Source organism: Heptranchias perlo, chromosome 13, assembly GCF_035084215.1.
Source record: "Heptranchias perlo isolate sHepPer1 chromosome 13, sHepPer1.hap1, whole genome shotgun sequence".
Lineage (NCBI taxonomy): Eukaryota > Metazoa > Chordata > Chondrichthyes > Hexanchiformes > Hexanchidae > Heptranchias > Heptranchias perlo.
In genome coordinates, this window is record NC_090337.1 from 54,499,793 (window position 1) to 54,524,696 (window position 24,904).

A 24,904-nucleotide genomic window follows, 5' to 3' on the forward strand; every position below is an offset into this window, starting at 1 on the left:
GTGGATTCTAAGCACGTGAAACCATGGACCAATCAGCAACATTAGAGGCTCGCAACAATGTGACAGTCGTACAACGTGAATCACAGACACGAGATAGCTAGCAAGTGTTGGGAAGCACAAGTTTGATTTGAACTGTAAGAAACGCTTCTTAATTAACTCACTTCTGTGGAATTCATGAAACAAAACTCATTCGCATTCCTTAAATAAGCCCAATAAAATATGTCCACTGGTTAAATATCGTTCAGAAGTTAAGTTTGACAATTCCATCAACTTATCATGCTCTGCTTCGCAATATGGCACATCAGCAATCCAGTTCTGTGCTAAAGGCCAAGCATATCAAGTTTAGCTTTAGACGAAATCAGATCATCCAAAGCAAAATTATAATCCAATTATTTGGGGTTCATCAACTGGTTCAGCATTCAACAGCTGAAGCTCAAATCGTCAAAACCCAAAGTACACTGGAACATCCATTGGCCACCATAATAGAGGGGAACCCCTTGGTGGAAATTACCAGATAAACAAGAGTCCTCATGGTATAATAATACCCTAAGCACGGGGATAAAGAGTATACAATACAAATAGCAAAAGGAATTTAATCTTTCTTGCGATCTGACAGAAAAAGATTAATGTTAATAGGGTGTGCAATGAGTCTAAATTGCCCACAAGGCTTGGGTCATTAGTTGATAATCAGGAATGCAGATAACATAGGAGCACCAATAATGGAAATGTTTCCATCTGAAGCCCAAGTTCTGCAGTCCAGACAATGTGTACTATTATAACTCTAAACCCTATGAGCTCAAGTCCCATACAGTACCCATTCCTCAAACCCGCTCGCGACAAAATTACAAATTTTCAAGTTAATAACGTTCTTTGAATTATACTACATTTTACAATTTCAGAAATGCTTCCCAACTTATAGTTTTGATACTCGCAGTGTATTTTTTTTTACCTCTCCAGAGCACTCTGAAGAAGCACCTCCAACCTGTCAGGACTGCAGGTTTTCTCCCCATGCACATTTATAAAAGCAGCACAGTCTTCTGGAGGAGGCTCCTCTGCTGCAATCTATTAAAAGAGTTGGTATCATTCATATCATCAAAAATAAAAAGTTACCAGCTTTCACTGGGACTGAACTCTGCAAAATACATATGCACTGAACTCACCTGCTGAAACATTTGAACAGTGGCAGAGTACGCCCGCAGGGACAAGGCAAACTTCAGCAGGTTGGCCTGTACAGGGGTCAGTAACTCACCAGCTTGCCGCAGTATATAGTGGTAGTATGAAATATCAGTTTCTGTCACATAAAACAAAATAATTACAATGTTGCATCCTTTCATTTCCCCCTCTAAATTTTCTCCCCTTCTTTTCCTGAAGGTATTTATACTTTGCTAGGTAGCATTTCATGGGTGTTGGTCACCCTCCTTGTCCAAGTGGCCGCTGTTAACGTGTTAGCCTCGTCAGTGAATGTCGAAATGCTATTTGACCATTGAGGATAGGCGAGCCTGGCAATGTCTTCACCCAAAATCCACACCTGCACTTTAGGATTCGCTGAAGAGCAATTGCGAATGGAAATCTTGGCTCATTTTTCCCTACTCTAAATCTAAGGACTCAAAACCCAACCAGAGTATCCTTATCACTGTGCCCCACGAATTCAACACAGACTGGCAGTCAAATCTGGGACAAGCCACTCAAGGAATTAACAAGCTGAGCCACAAGAGTAGCTACTAGTTTATTATTAAATGGAAAATATGGCCAAAAATAACATATACATTACTCATACATTAGGCTGAACTTTCCTATTTTGTATTCTTTTGGTAAGAGTATTCTGAGTCTATGAACTATTTCTATTTGCTAAGAATTCTGGGTAAGTTATCTGAAACACAGAGGTGCTTGCACCAGAAGAGGCCCAAGTAAAAAGATTAAGTGCCCACTGAAGGAGGCAAATACTTTAACTGTCATCTCAGTCACTTACAACTATTTTCTCTTCACCAGTTGGGACTTTAGAATAGCCATCAGCCATAGCGGTAAAGTACTGTTACTCTGCGATACTGATTTTTATAATTGTTTAAAGGGTTTGATGGCATATGGATAATTCAAATATTCTGTCCGTACATACTAAGACCCATCCCCACGTTATCAGATCAGAGCCATTGCTCCTAAACAAATCCCTGTTGAATAACCTGTTGTTCTGTTCTGTGTCAGACCCTGGTATCTTAGACACGTATCAGACATTGGCTGTATTGTTCCCGATCCACCGTTATGCTCCCTGCGGCGTTCTAATTATTTTTCCAGCAAATTGTGGTGTGACTTCGCCACTGGACGATCGGGAGGCACAATGGTCTAACTTATAGTGTTCGTCATCAATAATCGCTACTGCAGCAAATTCCGTATCTAGTCAGGTATAGGAATGTAACAACCAGTCGAGTCTTATGTTAACAATCTACAGTGAACCACAAGGCTGCCGGATAAACTACCTGAGCACTAGTCTTTGTTATTCTTTCTACGTGGTTCAACCTCCACAGACAAATAAACAGTGTAATTCAAACAGGAGAAAATCCTCTAGCACACTATGCCTTTAAGAGTCTAACGTCATTCTGAAGAAATGTAAATGACGTCATCTTCCCCCATTCTTACCATATTTCAGGCCTCAATTTGGACAAGTACCACAAATTGTTACAGGAGCTTTGTGGTATCCTCTGCCCACAATGTCTGACAAGATAACAGAAGATATGGAGAAGGATGGAACACAAGACCAATTTAACATTGAATTCTTAACAGGGACAGTGTGTTTCTCCCCAACTCCACCCCACATGTAAGGTTGTACGTGGAGGTTTAAATGAATGAGGAACGTGATCGTCAATCCTGCCACATGTCTGCAATGAAGTCATCTCTACCTTCATGATCCTCCGGATGGCTTTCTTGAGCGGCATCCACAAAATCCCAGAATTTAGCTTTGCTTTCTTCAGCCAAAAATTCACTGCAATGAGGAATGCAAAAAAGAAATTCTCTAATTTACTTATTTCTGTAACAATGTATCAAATCATTATTTCACAGTTAACAGAAAGTTAAGTTGAAGTAATTAGAAATGACCTTGCTGATGTGTTTAACTGACAAATGCTTCCATCAGTTATCCAGCAATCACATCTCACTACAAACTACAGCAACTTGCTTGGGCTAGAAGAACCCATTGGTGCTGCTTCCATTCCACTTGCTTGCGCAGACTTTGGTCTGTAATGGAGATGCTGCATTAATATAGCAACAATCCATTATCATTGACCTGTTTACATGGAAGATTCTGCACTTAATGACTTTATCCACAAGGGTACCCAACAATGTGATTAATTTACAATAGATACTTTAGGCGCAGAACACAAATTGCAACATAGAACTCCCAGAGTGGAGGAAAGAAAAAAGCAGCCGATTCTCCAATCTTGTGAAAGAAAACACAAGGTGAAAACCTTTTTTTCTTTTAGGACCTTAATTATACTGACCTCTGGTGCTCAGAATTCAAGACAAGTGTGACTCTGTCTCAGTGACTCAATGAGGAAAATTTCATTGAAAATAATCAGGCCAGTGCCACCGGCCCCATAAAAACCGTGTTGCTGCCTCAGAGCACACTGTGCAGCAACTCGACAAAGCCCTCCTCCCCCATCAAATCCCACCATGGCAAGTTGTGAAACTGAACTCAAGTAATTTGTGGGCTATCACCAGAAAATTATCATGAAAGTTGCCAGATTGTCATACAAACCTAACCAGTTCACTAATGCTCTGCATGTAAAGGAACCTGCCACCCCTACATGTGACTCCAGTCCCACATTACATGGTTGACTCTTAAATGCCCTCGGGGCAACCAAGACTGGGCAATAAATACTGCCTTGCCAATGTCACCCAAATCCTAAGAATAAATCAACAGAAAATGAGTGTTAGGATGAAAAACTATAACCAAAGTTTATTAGATGACTTTGTATTTGCAGCAGGAGTAAAGGTCAAAACCATGGAACTCCTTTTTCCTACAATCTAAATGCGTCCAGATCCCAAGCTTGACATCACCTATCATTACAATCTACTCCTGATACTCTGAAGTTGCTTAATTCAAAAGGATCTTAAAAGGGCTATTGTGCCATTTTAATGCAATTGCTTAATTAGAGTTATTGGATAATTCAAACTTTGAGATCCAAAAATTACAGAATTATCAGGCACAGACTCGAAGTGCAGATTTATCTCTTCTCTTTACAAACACGGTGGTGTCCTGCATCACGAGCTTTGGATTCCCAGTTATTAAAAATTGATACACACAGTTCAACGTAGGGAACAAGGAAATAAGGAAAGAGGTGAAGAAAAGGATGAGGAAAGCAAGGAGGGAATAGGAAGAGAGAATCTCAAAAAACTATTCAGAAGAGCAGTAACGAATTCTACAAATTCATTGATATGAGATTAAATCAGAGATTTAGGACAGAGAACAGAATATTTTTTTTAAACACAAAGGGTTATGAGGCTGTGAAATAAACTACCAGAGTTAGTGATTGAAGCAGAGACCATGTCAACATTTAAGAATAGGTTAGATAGGGGGGGTTGAAGGAAATTAAGTGACTTGGGAATGGGGATGGGGGGGTAGCAGATGGGATTAGGACCAGTAATAGTGCAGACAGTAAACATCAACATGAACTGGTAGGACTGAACAGCTGTTTTTTTGGTGTAATTTCTCTGCAATTCTTTGTAAAAACATCTTCCCCCTGTATCAGTGCCAAATACTCATTGATTGGGTACCACATGGCGTTCCCACTGTGCCTAGCAAAAGAACACCACTCTACGTTTGGAAAGAAATGAATAAAATGGAAGTCAGTAATGGATGAACGGAAAAACAATAAGTTTACCTTGCTTCCAATAACAATGGTGTAGATTGCCACTTGGTGGTAAGTGTTGTTGTCACCGCTTTTGAGTCTGCATTCACAACTGAGAAGGAGAGATACACCACAGCCAACGTTGCAAGAATCCCAGTGTTGTAGTTCTTAACTGTAAGAAGTACACTTGTTTAAAAGAAGTTACCAATAATAGTTCTATGTAAATTAATCCTTTCTTACTCAATCTCAACAAATAAGATGATTCACAAACAAAATGAAAATTGACCACGGCATAAGAATGTTGAGGCTACAAAGTTTGCAAGCTCCAGCAGCAATCAAAGTGCTCAAAACATGAGCTGATACTATTTCGAGTACTATCTGTACTGCATCCAAGCAGCTTGTCAACGGTACAGTACCTTGAAAGGAACGTTAGGCACGTGGTTTGGCAGTACGGCAGAGCAAACTAGAAAGGGTCAAACAGGACATTGTTGCCTCTGACTGCTATATTTTTTTAAAAATCTGTTTGCACCACAATTTAACAGAGAAATAGCCTACGTATGACGCACTATTTACCAGAGGCTGCTTCCTTCCAAGATCCAAGATCCCAGAACTGTGGACCACTAACTGATGAAATACAGTGGACTGCACATTTCAAGAGAATAATTTGCAGTTAAGGGAAGTTTGGGCTTGAGCAATCAACAGTGAAATTGATTAAAACTAAGCATAATGAATAGAATTAAGAAACCAGGGCTAAGATATTTATAAGAAACTTCAGCATCAATGTGAATCCAATTAAATCTAGCCCAAGTGTGCAGTGAGGTACAGCCAGTTCTGAGAAAATTATACATAACATTGATCACTGATCCCGTAAAGCATCCACAATGATATGTTTCTATTGCTAGTCACAGGCACAATTACCCATAGAGGAGATCACCACTTACAGATAGAACGTCAAACAGTACATCCAAAAATAGAGGAATCCTGATTGACCCCTGATTATTGAAAGGCAAGGGCAATTTCCTTTCAGTTGAAGACACGTTGCTCTGTTTTCATAGAGATTCACTACAAGGGTATACAACAGTATATTGAGAATGTTTGCACAAGGATTTCTACTGAGTCCGTTAACCCTATCTCAGGTGATGTCTCTCACATTCTAGGAATCATGGGCATTTATCTGAAATTAGTCTGAAGTCCAACAATATTCTAGTCTGTGTCATTTTGTACCATTCATTATCCTGTTGCATCTGATTCACGAGCAGATCATCCACTGATACCCTATTTTATGCAGGCCATTTGGTGACTGGACCCAAGTAGACCTTTACCATATTAATTTAGTTACATTCGTTAATGGATGCACCTTTCAAACCCATGCGAATGTGTGATCCATTTCACAGAACTCTGCACTGTAGATCGTATCAGTTTCAATCCTCAGAATTAGTGAATTGCAGGCCCTCATTATAGGCCAACCATATTTAGTCTGACATCGACTGGGATGGTTCCTTCAGAATTCCTACCTAGCGTAACTTCATTTTCTTTTGGGACCAGAGATTATCCTATTCTTTTACCCACTGTCCATTAGCCTGATTTAGAGAGTGAGGGTTTCATAATGTATGTGTTCACAGAGCTCCAAGATATTGGGGGTGATTTTAAACCCAAGATCGGGTGGGTGGGAGTTGAAAATAGTTGTTTTTTTGGGTCGCAACCGCAAAATTTTCAGACTTTGCATTCCTAGTGGGAAGCCTATACTTTTACGCGCCGACGTTAAACCCGGAAATAAAGCCGGGCTGTTGTCGTGACCCAAAAAACAAAGTGCATTCTCCACACAACATGACCCCACCCATTCATCATCTCGTACACATCCCCCTCACAGAAGAGTTTGAACATCGCTGCTTCAGTGAACCAGAACAAGAAAAGCATCACTCATAACCCTTAAATCAGACTTCCAGACTTATGCAAGAACAGAAGAACTATTGCAAATGCACCTCCGCATTTCAGTGTCAATCCAAAAACGTGAGATAGAATATGAATGCAGAACCTCCCACTTCGCTTCTACTACCTGTGCAACTCTCTCCCAGACACTTGCACTGCCTGGAGCTCTGTCCCTTTTAAAGATTATTAACCATCACCAGCTGAACCAGGGTTGTTGGGACCAGAACTAGACTGTGAGAAATCTCTACCTTGCCCAATGGTATCCCAGTAAAATTTTATCCTATCCTTTGTGCTTCCAGCAATCATCAGGATCACATTTGAGAGATGAGACTGTCCCTAGCTGCCTCCAATTGATTTCCAATCTGATGTACAAAAAAAGAAAACTTATGGAACAAACAGCTAGTTAACACAGTGAATGCAAACTAAGTCAAAGCATTCAAATGAAAGGGATAATTTGCCAATTAAAGAGGTGACACGTTTGTTGGTTTTTGTACTGGTGTTGTAATTTGCACTGTGTTTTGTAATTTGCACTATGTTTTGTAATTCACACTGTTTTGTACCGGTGCTGTAATTTGCACTGTGTTGTGTACCGGTGTTTTAATTTGCACTGTTGTTTTAATTCGCACTGTGTTGTAATGTGCACTGTGTTTTGTACTGGTGTTTTAATGTGCACTGTGTTTGTACCTGTTTTGTAATTTGCACCATGTTTTGCACCTGTTTTCTAATTTGCACTGAGTTGTGTACTGGTGTCGTAATTTGCACTGTGTTTTGTACCTGTTTTGTAATTTGCAGTGTTGTGTACCGGTGTTGTAATGTGCACTGTGTTTTGTACCGGTTTTGTAATTTGCACTGTGTTTAGGACCGGTTTTGTAATTTGCACTGTGTTTAGGACCGGTTTTGTAATTTGCACTGTGTTTTGTACCAGTTTTGTAATTTGCACTGTGTTTTGTACCAGTTTTGTAATTTGCACTGTGTTTTGTACCAGTTTTGTCATTTGCACTGTGTTTTGTACCAGTGTTTTAATTTGCACGGTTTTGTGCTGGTGTTTTAATTTGCACTGTGTTCTGTAATTTGCACTGTGTTTTGTAACAATGTTTTAATCTGCCCTGTGTTCTGCACCGGTGCTGTAATTCGCACTGTGTTGTGTACCGGTGTTGTAATTCGCACTGTGTTTTGTAACTTGCACTGTGTTTTGTACCAGTGTTTTAATTTACACTGTGTTGTGTAATTTGCCCTGTGTTTTGTACCGATGTTTTAATCTGCCCTGTGTTTTGCACCGGTGTTGCAATTTGAACTGTGTTTAGTACCTGTGTTGTAATTTGCACTGTGTTGTGTACCGGTGTTTTGTAATTTGCACTGTGTGGTGTACCGGTGTTTTGTAATTTGCACTGTGTGGTGTACCGGTGTTTTGTAATTTGCACTGTGTTGTGTACCGATGTTTTGTAATTTGCACTATGTTGTGTACCAATGTTTTGTAATTTGCACTATGTTTTGTACTGGTGTTTTAATTTGCACGGTGTTGTGTAATTTGCACTGTGTCTTGTACCGATGTTTTAATCTGCCCTGTGTTTTGCACCGGTGCTGTAATTCGCACTGTGTTGTATAGTGGTGTTTTAATTTGCACTGTATTTTGTACTGGTGTTTTAATTTGCACCGTGTTGTGTAATGGTGTTGTAATTTGCACCATGTTTTGTACCTGTGTGGTGTAATGTGCACTGTGTTGTGTACCTGTGTGGTGTAATGTGCACCGTGTTGTGTACCTGTGTGGTGTAATGTGTACCTGTGTGGTGTAATGTGCACCGTGTTGTGTACCTGTGTTGTGTACCTGTGTGGTGTAATGTGCACCGTGTTGTGTACCTGTGTGGTGTAATGTGCACCGTGTTGTGTACCTGTGTGGTGTAATGTGCACCGTGTTGTGTACCTGTGTGGTGTAATGTGCTGGTGTAATGTGCACCGTGTGGTGTAATGTGCACCGTGTTGTGTACCTGTGTGGTGTAATGTGCACCGTGTTGTGTACCTGTGTGGTGTAATGTGCACCGTGTTGTGTACCTGTGTGGTGTAATGTGCTGGTGTAATGTGTACCTGTGTGGTGTAATGTGCTGGTGTAATGTGTACCTGTGTGGTGTAATGTGCTGGTGTAATGTGCACCGTGTGGTGTAATGTGCTGGTCCGGGCGCGGGCCCGGGCTGGAGTGGGGAGCTCGAGCCCTCCAGCTTCCTCTCTCTCTCCTCCAATCACGGCCCTCGGCGTGTCTCCACCGCCGCGCAACCAACCCTGGAAAGCCCCGACCGCGGGGCCCGCCCTCGCCTCACGCTGATTGGTCAAATCCCACTGGCACACCACCTGATTGGACAACCGCGCTGTCAATCATTGCTCCCAAGTTAGGTTGGCTCCCCTCAGTATTTCCCCCCCTTTTTAATAATTATTAATAACCGGGGGGGTCCGAGCTCGACAATAACCGGGAGCCGCCGCCACCGCCGCCGCCGCCGGTTTAACGGTGAACAACCGGCCCGTTTAACACAGGTCAGGAAACGATAGCGGAATCCAGTAACAGCGCGGCCAAAACCAGGCCGCCCCGCAACCTCCCGCTCCGCACAACAGAGCAGCGGGAAAGGCCCGCGTCACTGCGGGAAAGGCCGGGGCCGCCGCCGATGCCGATGCCGATGCCGCTCTCGGTTCGCTCCTCTCACTCACCAGAGCCGGCGAACCAGAGCGCTGCCATCTTGGGAGTCCAGAGCAACCCCACGGACCCAGGGGCTGGCCCCGCTTATCCCCGAATAAATATAAGCAATTATGGGGGATTTTTTTTTTTAAAAAAAAGAAACACCGTCAGTTACAGCTGGAACTTGCACCTGATCAATTGATTATAAATTGTGATTTCTTTTTTTTAAAAAAAACACACAAGTTAAAAGGATTCAAATTTCAGGCAATTCAAACGGACTACTGTCTGTCGCAGGGCCCGTTGTGAGCTCAGGCTCAGAGGCACGCCCCCTGCTGGGCTGTGGCCCGCACTGCAGCAGGGAGACAGACCTGTTCCTGTGACTCACACATTGAGATTTCAAAATCAATCCATTCCAATCTATCTGACTGTTCTTAATTATAGATGTCACAGAAGAATTAAAGCACACAAGGAGGCCATTCTGCCCAGTGTCTGTGCTGGCTCTTTGCTAGAATAATCCAAAACTGATCTCAGTGCTCTACTCTCTCCCTATGTTCCTGTACCTAAGTATGCTTCAAATGTAAGGAATCGCACAACACCAGGTTATAGTCCAACAGCTTTATTTGAAATCACAAGCTTTCGGAGCTTTCCTCCTTCGTCATCACTGACATCTCCACATCATAAGTATGCTTCAAATGTTTATCCAATTTTCCCTTAAAAACTTGATGGTCTCTACCTCAACCAATCCCTATGCCAAAACGTTCCATTCTCCCAAGAACTCTTTCCATAAAGAAATTTCTTCTAACTTCCCATTCACTTGGTGACATTTTAATGACTCCTTGTCATTAACTCCCCAATTGGAGAAAATAAAGACAAGAAAGATGTGCATTTCTATAGCGCCTTTCACAACCTCAGGACATCCCAAAGTGCTTTACGGTCAAATAAAGTGCTTTTGAAGTGTAGTCATTGTTGTAACTACACAGCAGGCAATTGGCACACGGCAAGATCCCACAAACAGCAATATGATAATGACCAGATAATCTTTTTTCAGTGATGTTGGTTGAGGGATTCATACTGGCCAGGACACTGGGGAGGACTCCCCTGCTCTTTTTTGAGATAGTGCCATGGGATTTTTTACATCCACCGAAGAGGGCAGACTCAGTTTAACGTGCACCCATTGAAGGCATTCAGCACATCTAGGTGAGGTGGGCTCTCAGATTCCACCTTGAAGAGCTGCATTCAAAAAGTGTCCATCTTGTGAGCTCCTTCCTGCTGCAGACCGTACCACGCTGAATACCTTATTGCCTTGTGTCAAATGATCAATGGAGGATCAACAGCCTTACAAGACTATCTGAATACACTCGATCTCTGCCAACACACTAGAATTATACCAGTACTTTTAGTCCTTTCTGCCATCAATGCTATAGCTTTGTTCAATGAGATTTCATTACACCAAATGAAAGCAGTTCCCTTTGTGCTGTTTAATGGCCATTTTAATGTAAGCAGATGCAATTTATGTTTTTTTCCAGTAATCAGCAGAAAGTTATGAATCACATGTCTAGTAGAAGGGTTTTACAAGGCTCTGTCTGTTATACACTACTTGAGAAATATTCACTTTCAGCGAGTGATTTCAAGGATGTCGTGTAATAAAGGGGGTTCAAATGATTTAAACATAAGTGTGCAGTTTCAGTGATTTACATCCACCATTTAAACCCCTGACATTAGATAACAATCTTTGTTTCTCCATTCTTTTGTCCTTTCCTTTTTCTAAAGGTGCTGAATCATGCCAGGGCACAGGATAACGGGCACCGGCATTCTTTTGGTACCTTGCTCAAATGGGCATTCTTCATGTGCGAGCCCAACAGCAGTGTTGCCAGGATATAGAAAGAGCTATCTAATTAGTCCCACTCCTGCTCTTTCCCCACAGCCCTGCAAATTTTTAATTTTCAGGTATATATCTAATTTCAAGTATAACTTATTCCTTTTTGCAAGTTACTATTGAAATTGCTTCCACCACCCTTTCAGGCAGTGTATTCCAGATGAAAACAATTCGCTGCGTAAAAAAAAATTCTCCTCATCGCCCCACTCTTTCTTTTGCCAATTATCTTAAATCTGTGTCCTCTGGTTACTGACCATCCCGCCAGTGGAAACAGTCTCTCTTATTTACTCTATCAAAACCCCTCATAATTTTGAACACCTCCATTAAACCTCTGCTTTAACAAGAACAATCCCAGTCGAACCTGATGCTACCCTCACCTGTCATCCACACACCCTGATTTTCTTTTCCTTCTCCTCCCCTAACCAAGGGGCACTAAGCCCAACTGTAGCTTTGACACTGTGCATGGGGAAAGTCAGGCAGGGGGTGGAGGGAGGATCACAGCTGAGCCCACAAAAGCGCACTATCCTAGAATTGGTCAGAGATAGCAGCTGGCAATGGAAAACTTGGACTAATGGTTTCACCTTCTATAGCATAAGAAATAGGAGCAGGAGTAGGCCAGATGGTCCTCCACCATTCAATAAGATCATGGCTGATCTTCTACCTCAACTCCATTTTCCCACTCTAACCCCATATCCCTTGATATGCTCAGTGTCCAAAAATTTATCGATCTCAGTTTTGAATATTATCAATGACTGAGCATCCACAGCACTCTGGGGTAGAGAATTCCAAAGATTCACAACCCTCTGAGTGAAGAAATTCATCCTCATCTCAGTCCTAAATGGCTGATCCCTTATCTTGAGACTATGACCTGTAGTTCTAGACTCTCCAGTCAGGGGAGCATCTACCCTGTCAAGCCCTCCAAGAATTTTTTACGTTTCAATGAGATCACCTCTCATTCTTCTAAATTCCAGAGAATGTAGGCCCATTCTACTCAATCTCTCCTCATAGGATAACCCTCTCATCCCAGGAATCAATCTAGTGAACCTTTGCTGCACCCCCTTTAACGCAAATATATCCTTCCTCAGGTAAGGAGACCAAAACTGTACACACTCCATGAGGCTTACTATCTCATCACTGAGCCATCAAGGAAGGTGTTGTATCAGATTTAACTCCATTCTATCATCTTTTTCATCCATGTTCAGATAACTACATATTTTAGTCTGACCATTTTTGGACACATTCCTATATCTGGAAGCTACAAACAAATTGGCATGTCAACTTTTTTTTCCAGTAGGTTTACTTTATGGTGGCTGCCCACCAATCAAAGCCACCAATTGTGCTATTTCTAAAGCTGCTATTCCTGTTTTACCAGCCAGTTTAATACTTCTGGTATCCGTGGCTATTCCACTTAAGGTAATGAAGGAATGGAAAGGTGCTTGTAGGAATTTTGTTTTACAGCTGCTTTTATCTACCCAAAAACAACTAGACATAATTCTTGCAGTGAGAATTGTTCATTTTTTAAAATCTGTGTTTCACAATCAAATATGGAACATAGGAACAGGAGTAGGCTATTCATCCCCTCGAGCCTGTTCCGTTATTCAATTAGATCATAGCTGATCCATATCTTAACTCCATTTATGCATCTTGGATCCGTAACCATTAAAAGCCTTGTCTAACAAAATCTATCAATCTCAGTTTTGAAATTTTCAATTGATCCAGCCTCAACAGCTTTTTGGGGGGAGAGTTCCTGATTTCCACTACCCTTTGTGTGAAGAAATGCTTCCGGACATCACCTCTGAATGGCCTAGCTCTAATTTTAAGGTTATGCCCCCTTGTTCTGGATTCTCCTATCAGAGGAAATAGTTTCTCTCTAACTACCCTATCAAATCCTTAATCACCTTAAATACCTCAAATAGATCACCCCATAATCTTCGAGACTCAATGGAATACAAGCCTAGTCCATGAAACCTAGAATCATAAAATGGAAGGAGGCCATTCGGCCCGACGAGTTCATGTCGGCTCTCTGCAAGAACAATCCAGTTAGTCCCACTCCCTAGCCCTTTCCCAGTAAACCTGTACTCATAATTTAACCCTTTTTGTCCCAGTATCATTCTGGTGAATCTGTGCTGCGCCCCCTCCAAGGCCAATATATCCTTCCTGAGGTGCAGTGCCCAGAACTAAATGCAGTATTCCAGATGCGGTGTAACCAGAGCTTTATACAACTGTAACATAACTTCCACCACCTGTAATGCCACATCTCAGTGCTCAACCTTGGAATTGGTGCAAAATGATACATTCAGTCAGGAGACTAACCATATCAAGGTAATTTTTAAAAGATTTACAGGTAAATAAGTGACAATCCCCTGATGACTCAAGATGGTAAGTGCATTGCCCATTGCGGAATTGAGCTGTATAGGCCTGGAAGGTTCCCCAGTTAGCTGATCCCTGCCAGAGCAGTCATAAAGGCACTACAGTTGGTCTTGAGAAGGGAAGATCAGCCAGAATTCTCATTCCTGGTTGCCATTTAGTCGTCCCTGTGGGTGTACCACTGTGAACAGTTTCATCCTTGGCTATTTCAACCATCATGAAGTATGTGCATCATTTATTTGGAATACGCGCATTATTTATTTTTCTTTTTATGCACAGCACTTTGCACTTGTCTGCATTCAATTTCATCTTTTGCTATTGCTGTGGCCATTTACATATTTTCTCCAACTCAATTTTGTAATTTCTGAGCTGCCTCCTCTGATTCCACACCCCCTCCAAGTTTGGTGTCATCTGCAAATTTAATACTATGCATTGCGTCTCTAAACGTATGTCTTTATACAAACAGTAACACCAAGCCCCAGGGCACTCCACTCAGTACTTCCCCCTATCCTGACAGTAATCATTATTTTCTACCCTTCAGTCAATTTGTTATTCATTCCCAGGGATAACCCTGAACCTCGATAGCTCTGAGTTTAACTAATACTTTTCATGTGAAATTTGTCAGATGTCTTTTAGAAGTTCAGATACAGCATGTTGCAGGACTTCTCACTGTCCACTTGGATTGTCATTTTCTCGAAGGGTTTGAGTAGTTTGGTCACATAGGATATTCCTCTTCTGACTGCTTTTTACTAGGTTATATTACTGTACAGATAAATTCTTATGTTTAGTCCTGATAATTGATTGTATTATTTGTGTTTAAAAGGCTAAACCAGAACAAAGGAATCAAGCGGTTTGTTGCAAAAGCATGAGAGATATGTATGAATTACATTCCTAATTGAAATTTACTTTGCAGAATTTATTGCTTCTATTCATGCACAACTGATGATTTGCATTTAATTCTGATTTGCGCAATTAGATTTGTATGAAGCTAAGTGAAGATGGATGATTGAACAACACATACAGATAGATATCTGTTGAGTTTTGCATAGATACTTAAGCACAGTAAAAAAAACCTAACATTTCTGCCAGATTTTGGCAGCTTGTTTCATGGACTGATAAATCCTACTACTTAATTATTGCCTTTGTTGTTTTTTTGGAGAGGAGGAGAATTTCTGCGCTGATCAAATGCTGCAGAATGTAACACTTTCTCACTATTGGCACCCATTGAAACTATCAATTACTCCTGGGTCTGGTGCAGTATGTTCTAAACACAAGGCAATACTCCCTTAACACTACTTCCAATGGTATACCTTGAATCTAACCTCAGAGTATACCCCTGCAACGCCAAAGCGATTTTCCATTTCCCACTTTTTGTGGGCTACCTCCTTTTTGCAATGTCTACCCGATCTTTGGCCCAACAGCTGTCCATTTTTTTTTTCATTTTAAAAGAAACCAGGTAGCAATGTCCAGATTACTGGCTTTTCTCCAGTTTTTGTCTGATTTTTGGCAAATTCGTTTTCAATTGGTGTTTTTAGTAACTTATCGAAACTGGACTGATTGAAACTATTTCAGTGGCTGCAAAATGACCAGTGCCTTGAAACAGATTCGAGCACTGCCAGCAAGGAGAGGAACAGTCAGTCCTAGCTGCAAAAATTACAAAAGAAAATGTAAGCAGAGAAAAAAGAATCTAAATAAATGCCTTATAGTGTAACTGGAAACCAGGATATACAAAGGCTGAGTATAAATATTAATACAAAATACAATGCAAATGCTATACAATAATAAGGAGCCAGAGTTGCTGCATTTAAATCTGCAGCATCTAAATAAAGAGCTAGCAAACAGACATGAGCAAGGACATTCTGTAAAAGAGAGATTGCATTGAGGTAAACGTACCTCCTCATACCAATGGTGAGGCCTCACAATAGTTGCAATAATTTGCCCTAATAGAGTTTTTGGAAGCTTCTCTTTAAGCCATTCCCCCATCCATGTCCTCACCCTGCCTTCTGTCTGGTTTTGCACTTGGCAAAAAGTTACCAACCCTACTTTGGAGCACCTGGGCACAGTCACCATTTATATAGAAACATGGAAACATAGAAAAGAGGAGCAACAGTAGGTCATTCAGCCCAACGGGCCTGCTCCGCCATTCAAAATGATCATGGCTAATCATCTAACTCAGTACCCTGTCCTGCTTTTCCCCCATATCCCTTGATCCCTTTAGCATTAAGAAATGTATCTATCTCCTTCTTGAATACATCTAATGACTTGGCCTCCACTGCCTTCTGTGGTAGAGAATTCCACAGGTTCACCACCCTCTGAGTGAAGAAATTTCTCCTCATCTCGGTTCTAAATGGCATACCCCGTATCCTGAGACTGTGACCCCTGGTTCTGGACTCCCCAGCCATCAGGAACATCCTCCCTGCATCTAGTCTGTCTAGTCCTGTTAGAATTTTATATGTTTCAATTAGATCACCTCTCATTCTTCTAAACTCTAGTGAATATAGGCCTAGTCGACCCAATCTCTCCTCATACGTCAGTCCTGCCAATATGGCAATATACGCAATATGGCTTCCTTTATCTACTTCAGTCCCCTTCACCTTCCTCAGGGTTTCTCCCTTGAATAATTGCACATAATCATTATAACCAATATTTCTATGCAGATTGATTTTGCAGAAGGAATTCACTTCTGCACTATATAATCCAGTGCAAGCAGAAACAAACAAAAGTTCCACAGGCACTGAAAGCTGCATGAGTCCTGAACAGCTCCACAGACAGTCAACAGCTCCATGGATATTCAACAGCTCGTCCTTCAGCTGCCTAGGACCTAAGCTCTAGAATTCCCTCCCTAAACCTTTCCGGCTCTCTACCTCCCTCTCATCCTTTAAGACACTTCTTAAAACCTACCTATTTGACCAAGCTTTTGGTCACCTGTCCTAATATCTCATGTGGCTCAATGTTAAATTTTGTTTGATAACACTTCTGTGAAGCGCCTTGGGACACTTCACTATGTTAAAGGCCTTTCATAAATGTAAGTTGTATTTGTTGGATACTCAACAGCTCCATGGATAGGCAGCAACTCCAGGGACATTGAACAGCTGTACAGACATTGAACACTCCACTCACACTGAGCACCTGCCCAGAAGTTCAACTGCTCCACTGACAGTCAATAGCTCCAGGGACTCAACAGCTCCATTGACACTCAACAGCTCCATTGATATTGAATAGCTCCATGTTGCTCTAGGTCTAGCTATAGACTAACTGGCTTCAAAACCTGGAAATCAAAAGCTAAAATTAATTATTCATTTGTGAAGAATCACACAAATTTTTGGTTCATTCTTTTTGGTTCATTTCTGTGTTTAGTGAGGCAAGTACACAATGTTAAATGCTGAATTTATGTGGGGGAAATTTTACTTGACGCGTCGGAGAAAGAATTGCTCTGGCTGCTGTGTGTAGTGATGTTGTAAGTGCATTCAAAAAGAACATCCTTATTAAGTTGCTACGCAGAATGAGCAGAGCAGTTCCTCCTCAGTGTTGCCATTGTAAGGGTAGAAAAGAATGTTTAATTTTTCTTCTTTTTGTTTTTTTTAGAAGAAAGCAGACACTCTTTTAGTGAATCTCTGACTATGAATTATGATAACAGACCTTATAAAACAAATGTCCCTGAAATTACACTGCCCGTATATTAGCGCTGAGAGTTTAACAGGTTTGTATGAAATTCTTTTACCTGCAATTTTAAAGAAGCTGCAAGCTGTTTAATATTCACACGAGTGGAAAATAATTTAAATAAAATCAAAACCTTTCATGTCCTGGGCTTTATGAAAGATTATTAACCTAGGATAACAACGTCAACAATCATAGTTACAACAGACCCAGGAGTATGGATCTATCCCAGGGGAGTTATCTTTGATACCCCGGCCAACATTTATCCCTCAACCAATACCACTAAAAACAGATTATCTGGTCATTATCACATTGCTATTTGTGGGAGCTTGCTGTACACAAATTGGCTGCCGTGTTTCCTACATTACAACAGTGACTACACTTCAAAAATACTTCATTGGCTGTAAAGCGCTTTGGGGTGTCCTGAGGTCATGAAAGGCGCTATATAAATGCAAGTCTTTTTTTTATTGATCGTGTGGGGTTCAAAAACCCCTTTAATAAAAGATATTTGAAGGAAAGGGTTAACTGTACCCCTTGTAAACAAAGACATTTGAAAACCTGCAAACGCAGTAATGTGGTAAACTGTGTTCTCGCAAATCCTGCTTTTCCCTCACTGACGCTGATGGCATTGGAGAATAATGAGTTTCGGGATCGAAGACTTTGTACAGCAAATAGATATCTAGATTATTAAATAAATAAACTAGATGGATAATATTGAGCTGAAAGCATTGTCAGGCTTTCAAAACACACTGGCGCTTGGAAGCACAAGCTTTTCAACACAGCAGGGGGTAATGTAAGAAAAGGCAACAAGGACATACATCAAAGGCTTCAGATCAGGAAAGCAATGATCGGTATGAAAAAAGGCATGGGCCTCTCATTCCTATCTGGTAATCTGTTCAAAAGAACTGGGAATTGTCAAACATCAAACAGTGTTGCGTCCAGCATACGGTCAAATGATATAAGAAATGGATTTGACGCCACAGAAGCAATCAAAATTGGAGATGCAAGGACCATTAGGAATGTCTGGGCATAGAAATGTAAGAGGCTATCTCTACATGAAAGAGCATAAACAGAGATAATAAATACCTTTTACAACCCATTTTTTATTGGGCGTGGATAAACCGCTAAATTAAAAATGTCCGTTTTGCACGCGATCGCAAGTCAATCGGAGCCACTTAACATGGCTTCCGGGTTTGCTGTCCAAAAGCTGCTCAGCGGGCGGACTGTGCACCCGCATCACAGGCTGTCAGCTGGAGGAGCTCTATTTAAAGGGGCAGTCCTCCAATGGCCGCTCCTGAAGCAAACACCCACACACCACAATGGAGCATCCCAGGGGCAAGGCTGCTCCAAGATTCAACGATGCCTCACTCCAGGTGCGACTCGATGGGTTGAGGAGGAGGAGGGATGTGTTATACCCAGCGGATGGGAGGAAGTGTCCTGCCTCTGCCATCAGGAAGGCCTGGCTCGAGGATGCAGAGGAGGTCACCAGCAGCAGCAACATCTCCCGCACCTGGGTCCAGTGCAGGAAGCGCTTCAGTGACCTAACAAGGTCAGCCGAAGTGAGTATACTTACTGATTCTCCTACATTCCGTCTTCCACATCACCGCCCCCACCCCCCAATTCATTCTGCACTGCCAACACTACTCTATCCCATTACTCCTCACACCCACTTAAGGCTCATCCTCAACTTACCTGCACTTACTCAGCACATCCTCACCTCCCCATTTGTCACCCCACCACCAGCACTCAAACCAATCCTCACACAATGTCATGGCTCTGTCTCATGCTCACCCTCTGATGCATCTCTTTCATGGTCAGCCGCACCCAAACCAATGCATTCATTGGTTGGCCAGTCTCCATCACTCACTCACGCATCTGTTCTTTCTCCCCTTATAGGAGCAGAGAGCTCAGAATGCACAGAAGAGGGCGAGAACCAGAGCGGGGCCGCAACAAATCGTCATCCTCACAGACGCAGAGCAGGAGGCACTGGAGCTCAGCTGAACCCTCGAGTGCCTGTCCGTCGGGGACGCCGAGACTGGCACCCGACAAACGTCTGGTGACAGAACTTTAAAATTCGGCATACAAAATATTGCCTTCCGTTCTTTTACAAGGCCTTCAGCGACCACTGTGACATACGAAAATACGAACGTACGAATTAAGAGCAGGAGTAGGCCATTCGGCCCCTCAAGCCTGCTCTGCCATTTGATAAGATCATGGCTGATCTGATTGTGACCTCAACCCTACTTTCCCGTCTACCTACTATAACCTTTGACTCCCTTGTTAATCAGGAATCTATCGAACTCAGCCTTAAAAATATTTAATGACCCTGCCTCCACCGCTCTCTGGGGAAGGGAGTTCCACAGACTCACGACCATCTGAGAGAAAAAATTTCTCTTCATCGCCGTCTTAAATAGGAGACCCCTTATTTTTAAACTGTGGCACCTAGTTCTAGTCTCTCCCACAAGGGGAAACATCCTCTCAGCATCTACCCCTCCTAGTCCCCTCAGGATCTTACATGTTTCAAAAGATCACCTCTCACTTGGTTTAACTTGGGAATGTAAAAGTACAGGCTTCCAACTGGGAATGCCAAGTCCAAAAATATTGCAGTTGCGACCCAAAAAAACAATTATTTTCGACTCCCACCCGCCCCCAACCCACCCGTTCTTGGGGGTTAAACTCACCCCCCTTATGTCCTCTTCACAATTTACTTTCCTACCTACCTTTGTGTCATCAGCAAATTTAGCAACCACACATTCGGTCCCTTCATCCAAGTCATTGATATAGATTGTAAATAGTTGAGGCCCAAGCACTGATCCCTGTGGCACTCCACTTGTTACATCTCGCCAAACTGAAAATGTGATGGCAGAGGGCGATTCCTCAGAGGACCTGCTGGTCTCTGAGGGGGCACCGTCACATCTGAGCGAGCCATCCACCAGCGCAGATACTCACACCTCGGTGGGTCCTAGTCCTCAGTTAGTTGGGTTGGCACCTGGTGAGTTACCACACACGTGAGCACGAGTTGACACTGGTGGCAGGGGCAGCTGCGGAGAGTCCGCATTGGTGGGAGCACTCCTCTCCAGGCTCTCCTCAGCTGGACGAAGATGCTGAACCCTAGGGGCCATCCTTTAAAAGGAGAATGATCGAGGGGCAGCAGCACATTTGCGAGGTGCTGGAACAGGTGCCACGCGCACTCTCCACAATAACGCAGAGGATGGAGGAGTCCAACTCCTGCATGAGTGGAATGGTGGCACAGGCACGGGAGGGAATCTCTGAGCTATGATCACAGGGATGTGAGGGAATCTCTGAGATAGTGTCATAAGGACCTGAGCAACTTTCTGAGATACTGTAAGCATGGGAATGTCTGTGATGGAGAGAAGGCTAGCCTCCATTGAGCTTCAAGCATGGCTCACAAATGAGTCCATTCAGGCCCTGACAACAGCCGTTCGGACTCACAGTGAACAACATTCTGCCGCCTTAAACAGGCAGACAGATACACTGGCACTGGCCTTACAAGGCTTCACACATGTTCTCCAAACTGTTGTCCAGCAGAGTGGTAGGAGTGATGTGGGCCTGGCTCAGGAGAAGGATGATGGCGAAAGGGGACATGGAAGTGGGGACGCCACTCAAAGTGCTCCCACGTCTCACCCGTTGCCCCCCTCTCAACCAGTACCCGCAATGCTGCCTCCTGTCCAGGTGGCCGAGTCTGCCCCGGCACAGGTGCAGGTGGAGCAGTCTTTGGAGGGGCCCTCACGGGCACGAAAACCCAAAGCATTTAATCGGTCAGGGCATGGACAAGAGCAACCTGCCACTACCTCTGCTGCAGCCACAGGGGAAGCACCACATAGAAGTAGTCAGAAGAGAAAAGCGAAGGTTTTGTAGGCACGAAGGGTATACACAAAGATGTTTGACGGTTGGTCATTTTTAAAATTTATATTAGCTTTATGTTAAACTCATTAAATATTATCACCACTGCTGGCACGTCTTGGCCATTCTTGACTGGCTTCTGTAATAGGGCCCTTTCATGAGGTTTACCATGAACGGCAACACTTGATGCCACCCATTAGGTCACCCTACCTGGGTGTATGTGTAGTTGCAGGCCTGTTTTGTGCAGGAAGGTGTTGTGGGCGGGGTGGGGGGGGTTTACTGGTGTAGGCGCTGCTCTATCCAGGTGATGTGAGAACTGGACTCTTCACACTATCTGATGGTAGGGGAACTGTTCACATATCAGTGTCTCTGTGGCCTCACGAGCAGCCAGGTGAGCCGCTGCTCTGCTCATGGGTTGCTCCTGCTCCTCCTCCTCCTGCTCTGCCTCCTCCTCCTCAATGTGGGTGGCAGATGTGGATGGGACCTCCTCAAGCGGCACCCCTCTCTGTTGTGCCATGTTGTACAGAGCACCACACACTAATGCATCCCTCTCTGTCTGGTGCGAATCGAAGCGCTCCCCCAGAATGATAAATTGCATCTTGAGCAGCCTTATAACATGCTCAATTGTAGACCTGGTGGCAATGTGGCTGTCGTTATATCGACGCTGTTGCTTGGTGATGGGGTTCCTCAGAAGTGTCATGAGCCACGTGTGCAGGGGCTATCCCTTGTCCCCGAGGAGCCAGCCCTTAAGGGTGTTTGGTGCATGGAAGAAGGGAGGGATGTTGGATTCTCAGAGGATGAAGGAATCGTGGCAGCTGCCAAGGAATCTGGCGCACACGTGAAGGAATCTTTTGTGGTGGTCACAAACGAGCTGAGTGTTGATGGAGTGTTGATGATACAAAGATAGGTGGAAAAGCAAGTTGCGATGAGGACACAAAGGGCCCGATATTACCAGGGCGGCGGGGGGGCGGGGGGGGGGGGGCGATTGGTGAAATCAGTCTGCACTGCGTGCAATCGCAGGCTGATTGGATCCACTTACCTCTTATTCCGGGTTCCCCGCTGCTGATCTGCGTGTCGGGCGGACTGCGCATGCGCAGTAAGGTCTGTCAGCTGGAGGAGCTCAATTTAAAGGGGCAGTCCTCCACTGACTGATGCTGCAAGAAATAGGAAAAATTACAGCATGGAGCAGCCCAGGGGAAGACTGCTCCCAGGTTTAATGATGCCTCACTCCAGCTCTTATTGGATGGGGTGAGGAGGAGGGGGAGAACAGAGATCTTCCCCCCGGCGGGCGGGAGGAAGTGGCCTGTCTCCGCCACCAAGAAGGCCTGGCTCGAGGAGGCAGAGGAGGTCACCTGCACCACCAACATATCGCCCACCTGCATACAGTGCAGGAGGCGCTGCAATGACCTAAGTAGGTCAGCCAAAGTGAGTACACTTACTCATTCCCCTACACTCCGTCTGCCACATCACCGCCCCCACCCCACATCTCCTTCTGCACTGCCAACACTACTCTGTCACATCACCCCTCACACCCACTCAAAGCTCATCCTCATCTTACCTGCACTTACTCACCTCGCCAGTACTCATCCCGCCACTACCACTCAACCCAATCCTCATACAATCTCATGGCTCTATCTCATACTCACCCTCTCGTGCATCTCTTTCACAGTCAGCCTCACTCAACCTGCCACTACCTGTGCTGCAGCCACAGGGCATGCATCACATATGTGCAGCAGACAGCGTAAGGCAAACGTGTCGTGAGCATGAAGGGGATGCACAAGGGTGTTTGAGGGTTTGTCATGGTTTTTACTTATATTTCATTTCTGATCAACTCACATTACATATTATATTGGCACCACTACTGCCATGTCTTTGCAAATCTTGTCTGGTTTGTGCAATAATGCCCTTTCCTGAGGATCATAATGAAGACCCACACCTGATGCCACCCATTGTGTCACTGCAGAGTGGTGTAGGTGTATTTGCAGGGCTCTTTTGTGCAGACGACTGAGAGACGTCAGCGATGTCCCCGGTGGCACCCTGGAAGGATGTGGAGGAGAAGTTGTTGAGGGCAATGGTGACTTTGACAGCGACAGGTAAGAAGATGGTGCTCGGGCCAACCGGGAGCAGCTCGGCATGAAGGAGGCTGCAGATGTCCACGACTACATGTCGAGTGACTCTGAGCCTCCGTGTGCACTGCTGCTCAGAGAGGTCCAGGAAGCTGAGCCTCGGTCTGTGGACCCTGTGGCGAGGGTAGTGCCCTCTGCGACGCATCTCTCTCTGCGGTTGCCCTCCCTCCTGCTGTGCAGGTGGATGTGTCACAACACTGTGTTGTGGAGCTCCACGTGTCAGCGGTGGACGGTGTGGCTGGCGAGGCTGTTCGCCCTCCGAGGAGGTCATGACTGCGGCTACGGCGACCCCCATCTGGAAGATGTACATCTGAGGGGTCCGCAAGGTAGGTACATGTGTCTGGACACTGGGGTAAGTGTGCAAGTTGGTGAATTTAATTGTTAGGAGGAGGGTGGTGGAGGCCAAGCTTTGTCCAAAGTGACAGAGTGGCCTCCTGCAATGAGTGAAGGTCTCCCCGCCCCACCTGTCAAATGGACCTTTGCAGCTGCCACAGGCTGATGGCTGCAACACGACCATTTGAACTGGGAGTGTTTCCCCCAGTACCGGAAACAGTCCCAGTTGTTTGTAAAATACCAACCCTCCTAAAATATCTCATTAATCAGGTCTGTAAACGTCCTGAAATACCAAAATAAATACCTTAAGTGGCACCACGCCGGCTTGAATTGCCGGCGGGAGTCCCACATGCGGGGGCTGCGCACGCATTTCAGCGCGTCTGTGGGAAACCCGGAAGTGGGCGGGTCGGAGCCGGGCTCCTGACCCGCCCCGGGAATCCCCGATTTTCGTGGCCCCCCCATCAGGAACGCACCCGATCGCGGGTGCTAAAATCGACCCCAAAGTGTCTGCAAAGAGATATTGAGAGGTTAAGTGAATGGGCAAAAATTTGGCAGATGGAATATAATGTGGGAAAATGTGAAGTCATCCACTTTGCGAGGAAAAATAAAAAAGCAAAATATTATTTGAATGGAGAAATACTACAAAATGCTGTGGTACAGAGGGATCTGGGTGTCCTCATACATGAAACACATAAAGTTAACACACAGGTGCAGCAGGTAATCCGGAAGGCAAACAGAATATTGGCCTTTATTTCTAGGGGGATGGAGTATAAAAGCAGGGAAGTCATGCTACAACTGTACAGGGTGCTGGTGAGACCACACTTGGAGTACAGCGTACAGTTCTGGTGCCCTTATTTAAGGAAGGACATACTTGCATTGGAGGCAGTTCAGAGAAGGTTCACTAGGTTGATTCCGGTATGGAAGGGTTGTCTTATGAGGAAAGATTGAACAGGTTGGGTCCATACTCATTGGAGTTTAGAAGAATGAGAGGATGTTATTCCCTCATGGGGGAATCTAAAACTAGGGGGCATAGTCTCAGAATAAGGGGTCGCCCGTTTAAGACGGAAATGAGGAGGAATTTCTTCTCCCAGAGGGTCGTGAATTTTTGGAATTCTTTACCCCAAACAGCTGTAGAGGCTGAGTCATTGGGCATCATTTTAGCACCCGCTATCGAGTGCGTTCCTGGCGGGGGGGCTCCGAAAATCGGAGAATCCCGGAGTGGGTTGGGAGCCCGACTCCAACCCGCCCACTT

General features: G+C 44.1%; 1 protein-coding gene across 2 annotated transcripts in view; it reads right to left on the reverse strand.

Annotated features, from left to right (window-relative positions):
* uggt1 (UDP-glucose glycoprotein glucosyltransferase 1) overlaps positions 1 to 9,507 on the reverse strand; it is a 124,210-nt gene extending 114,703 nt beyond the window's left edge. For both annotated transcript variants that reach the window (XM_067995512.1, XM_067995511.1), the window contains exons 1-5: positions 9,462 to 9,507; positions 4,872 to 5,010; positions 2,892 to 2,974; positions 1,161 to 1,291; positions 950 to 1,062 (exon numbers count right to left, since the gene is read on the reverse strand). In XM_067995512.1, coding sequence (XP_067851613.1) covers positions 950 to 1,062; positions 1,161 to 1,291; positions 2,892 to 2,974; positions 4,872 to 5,010; positions 9,462 to 9,489 — 494 coding nt within the window. In that variant the 5' untranslated portion in view covers positions 9,490 to 9,507. The remainder of the gene's footprint in view (positions 1 to 949; positions 1,063 to 1,160; positions 1,292 to 2,891; positions 2,975 to 4,871; positions 5,011 to 9,461) is intronic.
* Positions 9,508 to 24,904: the final 15,397 nt, after the last annotated feature.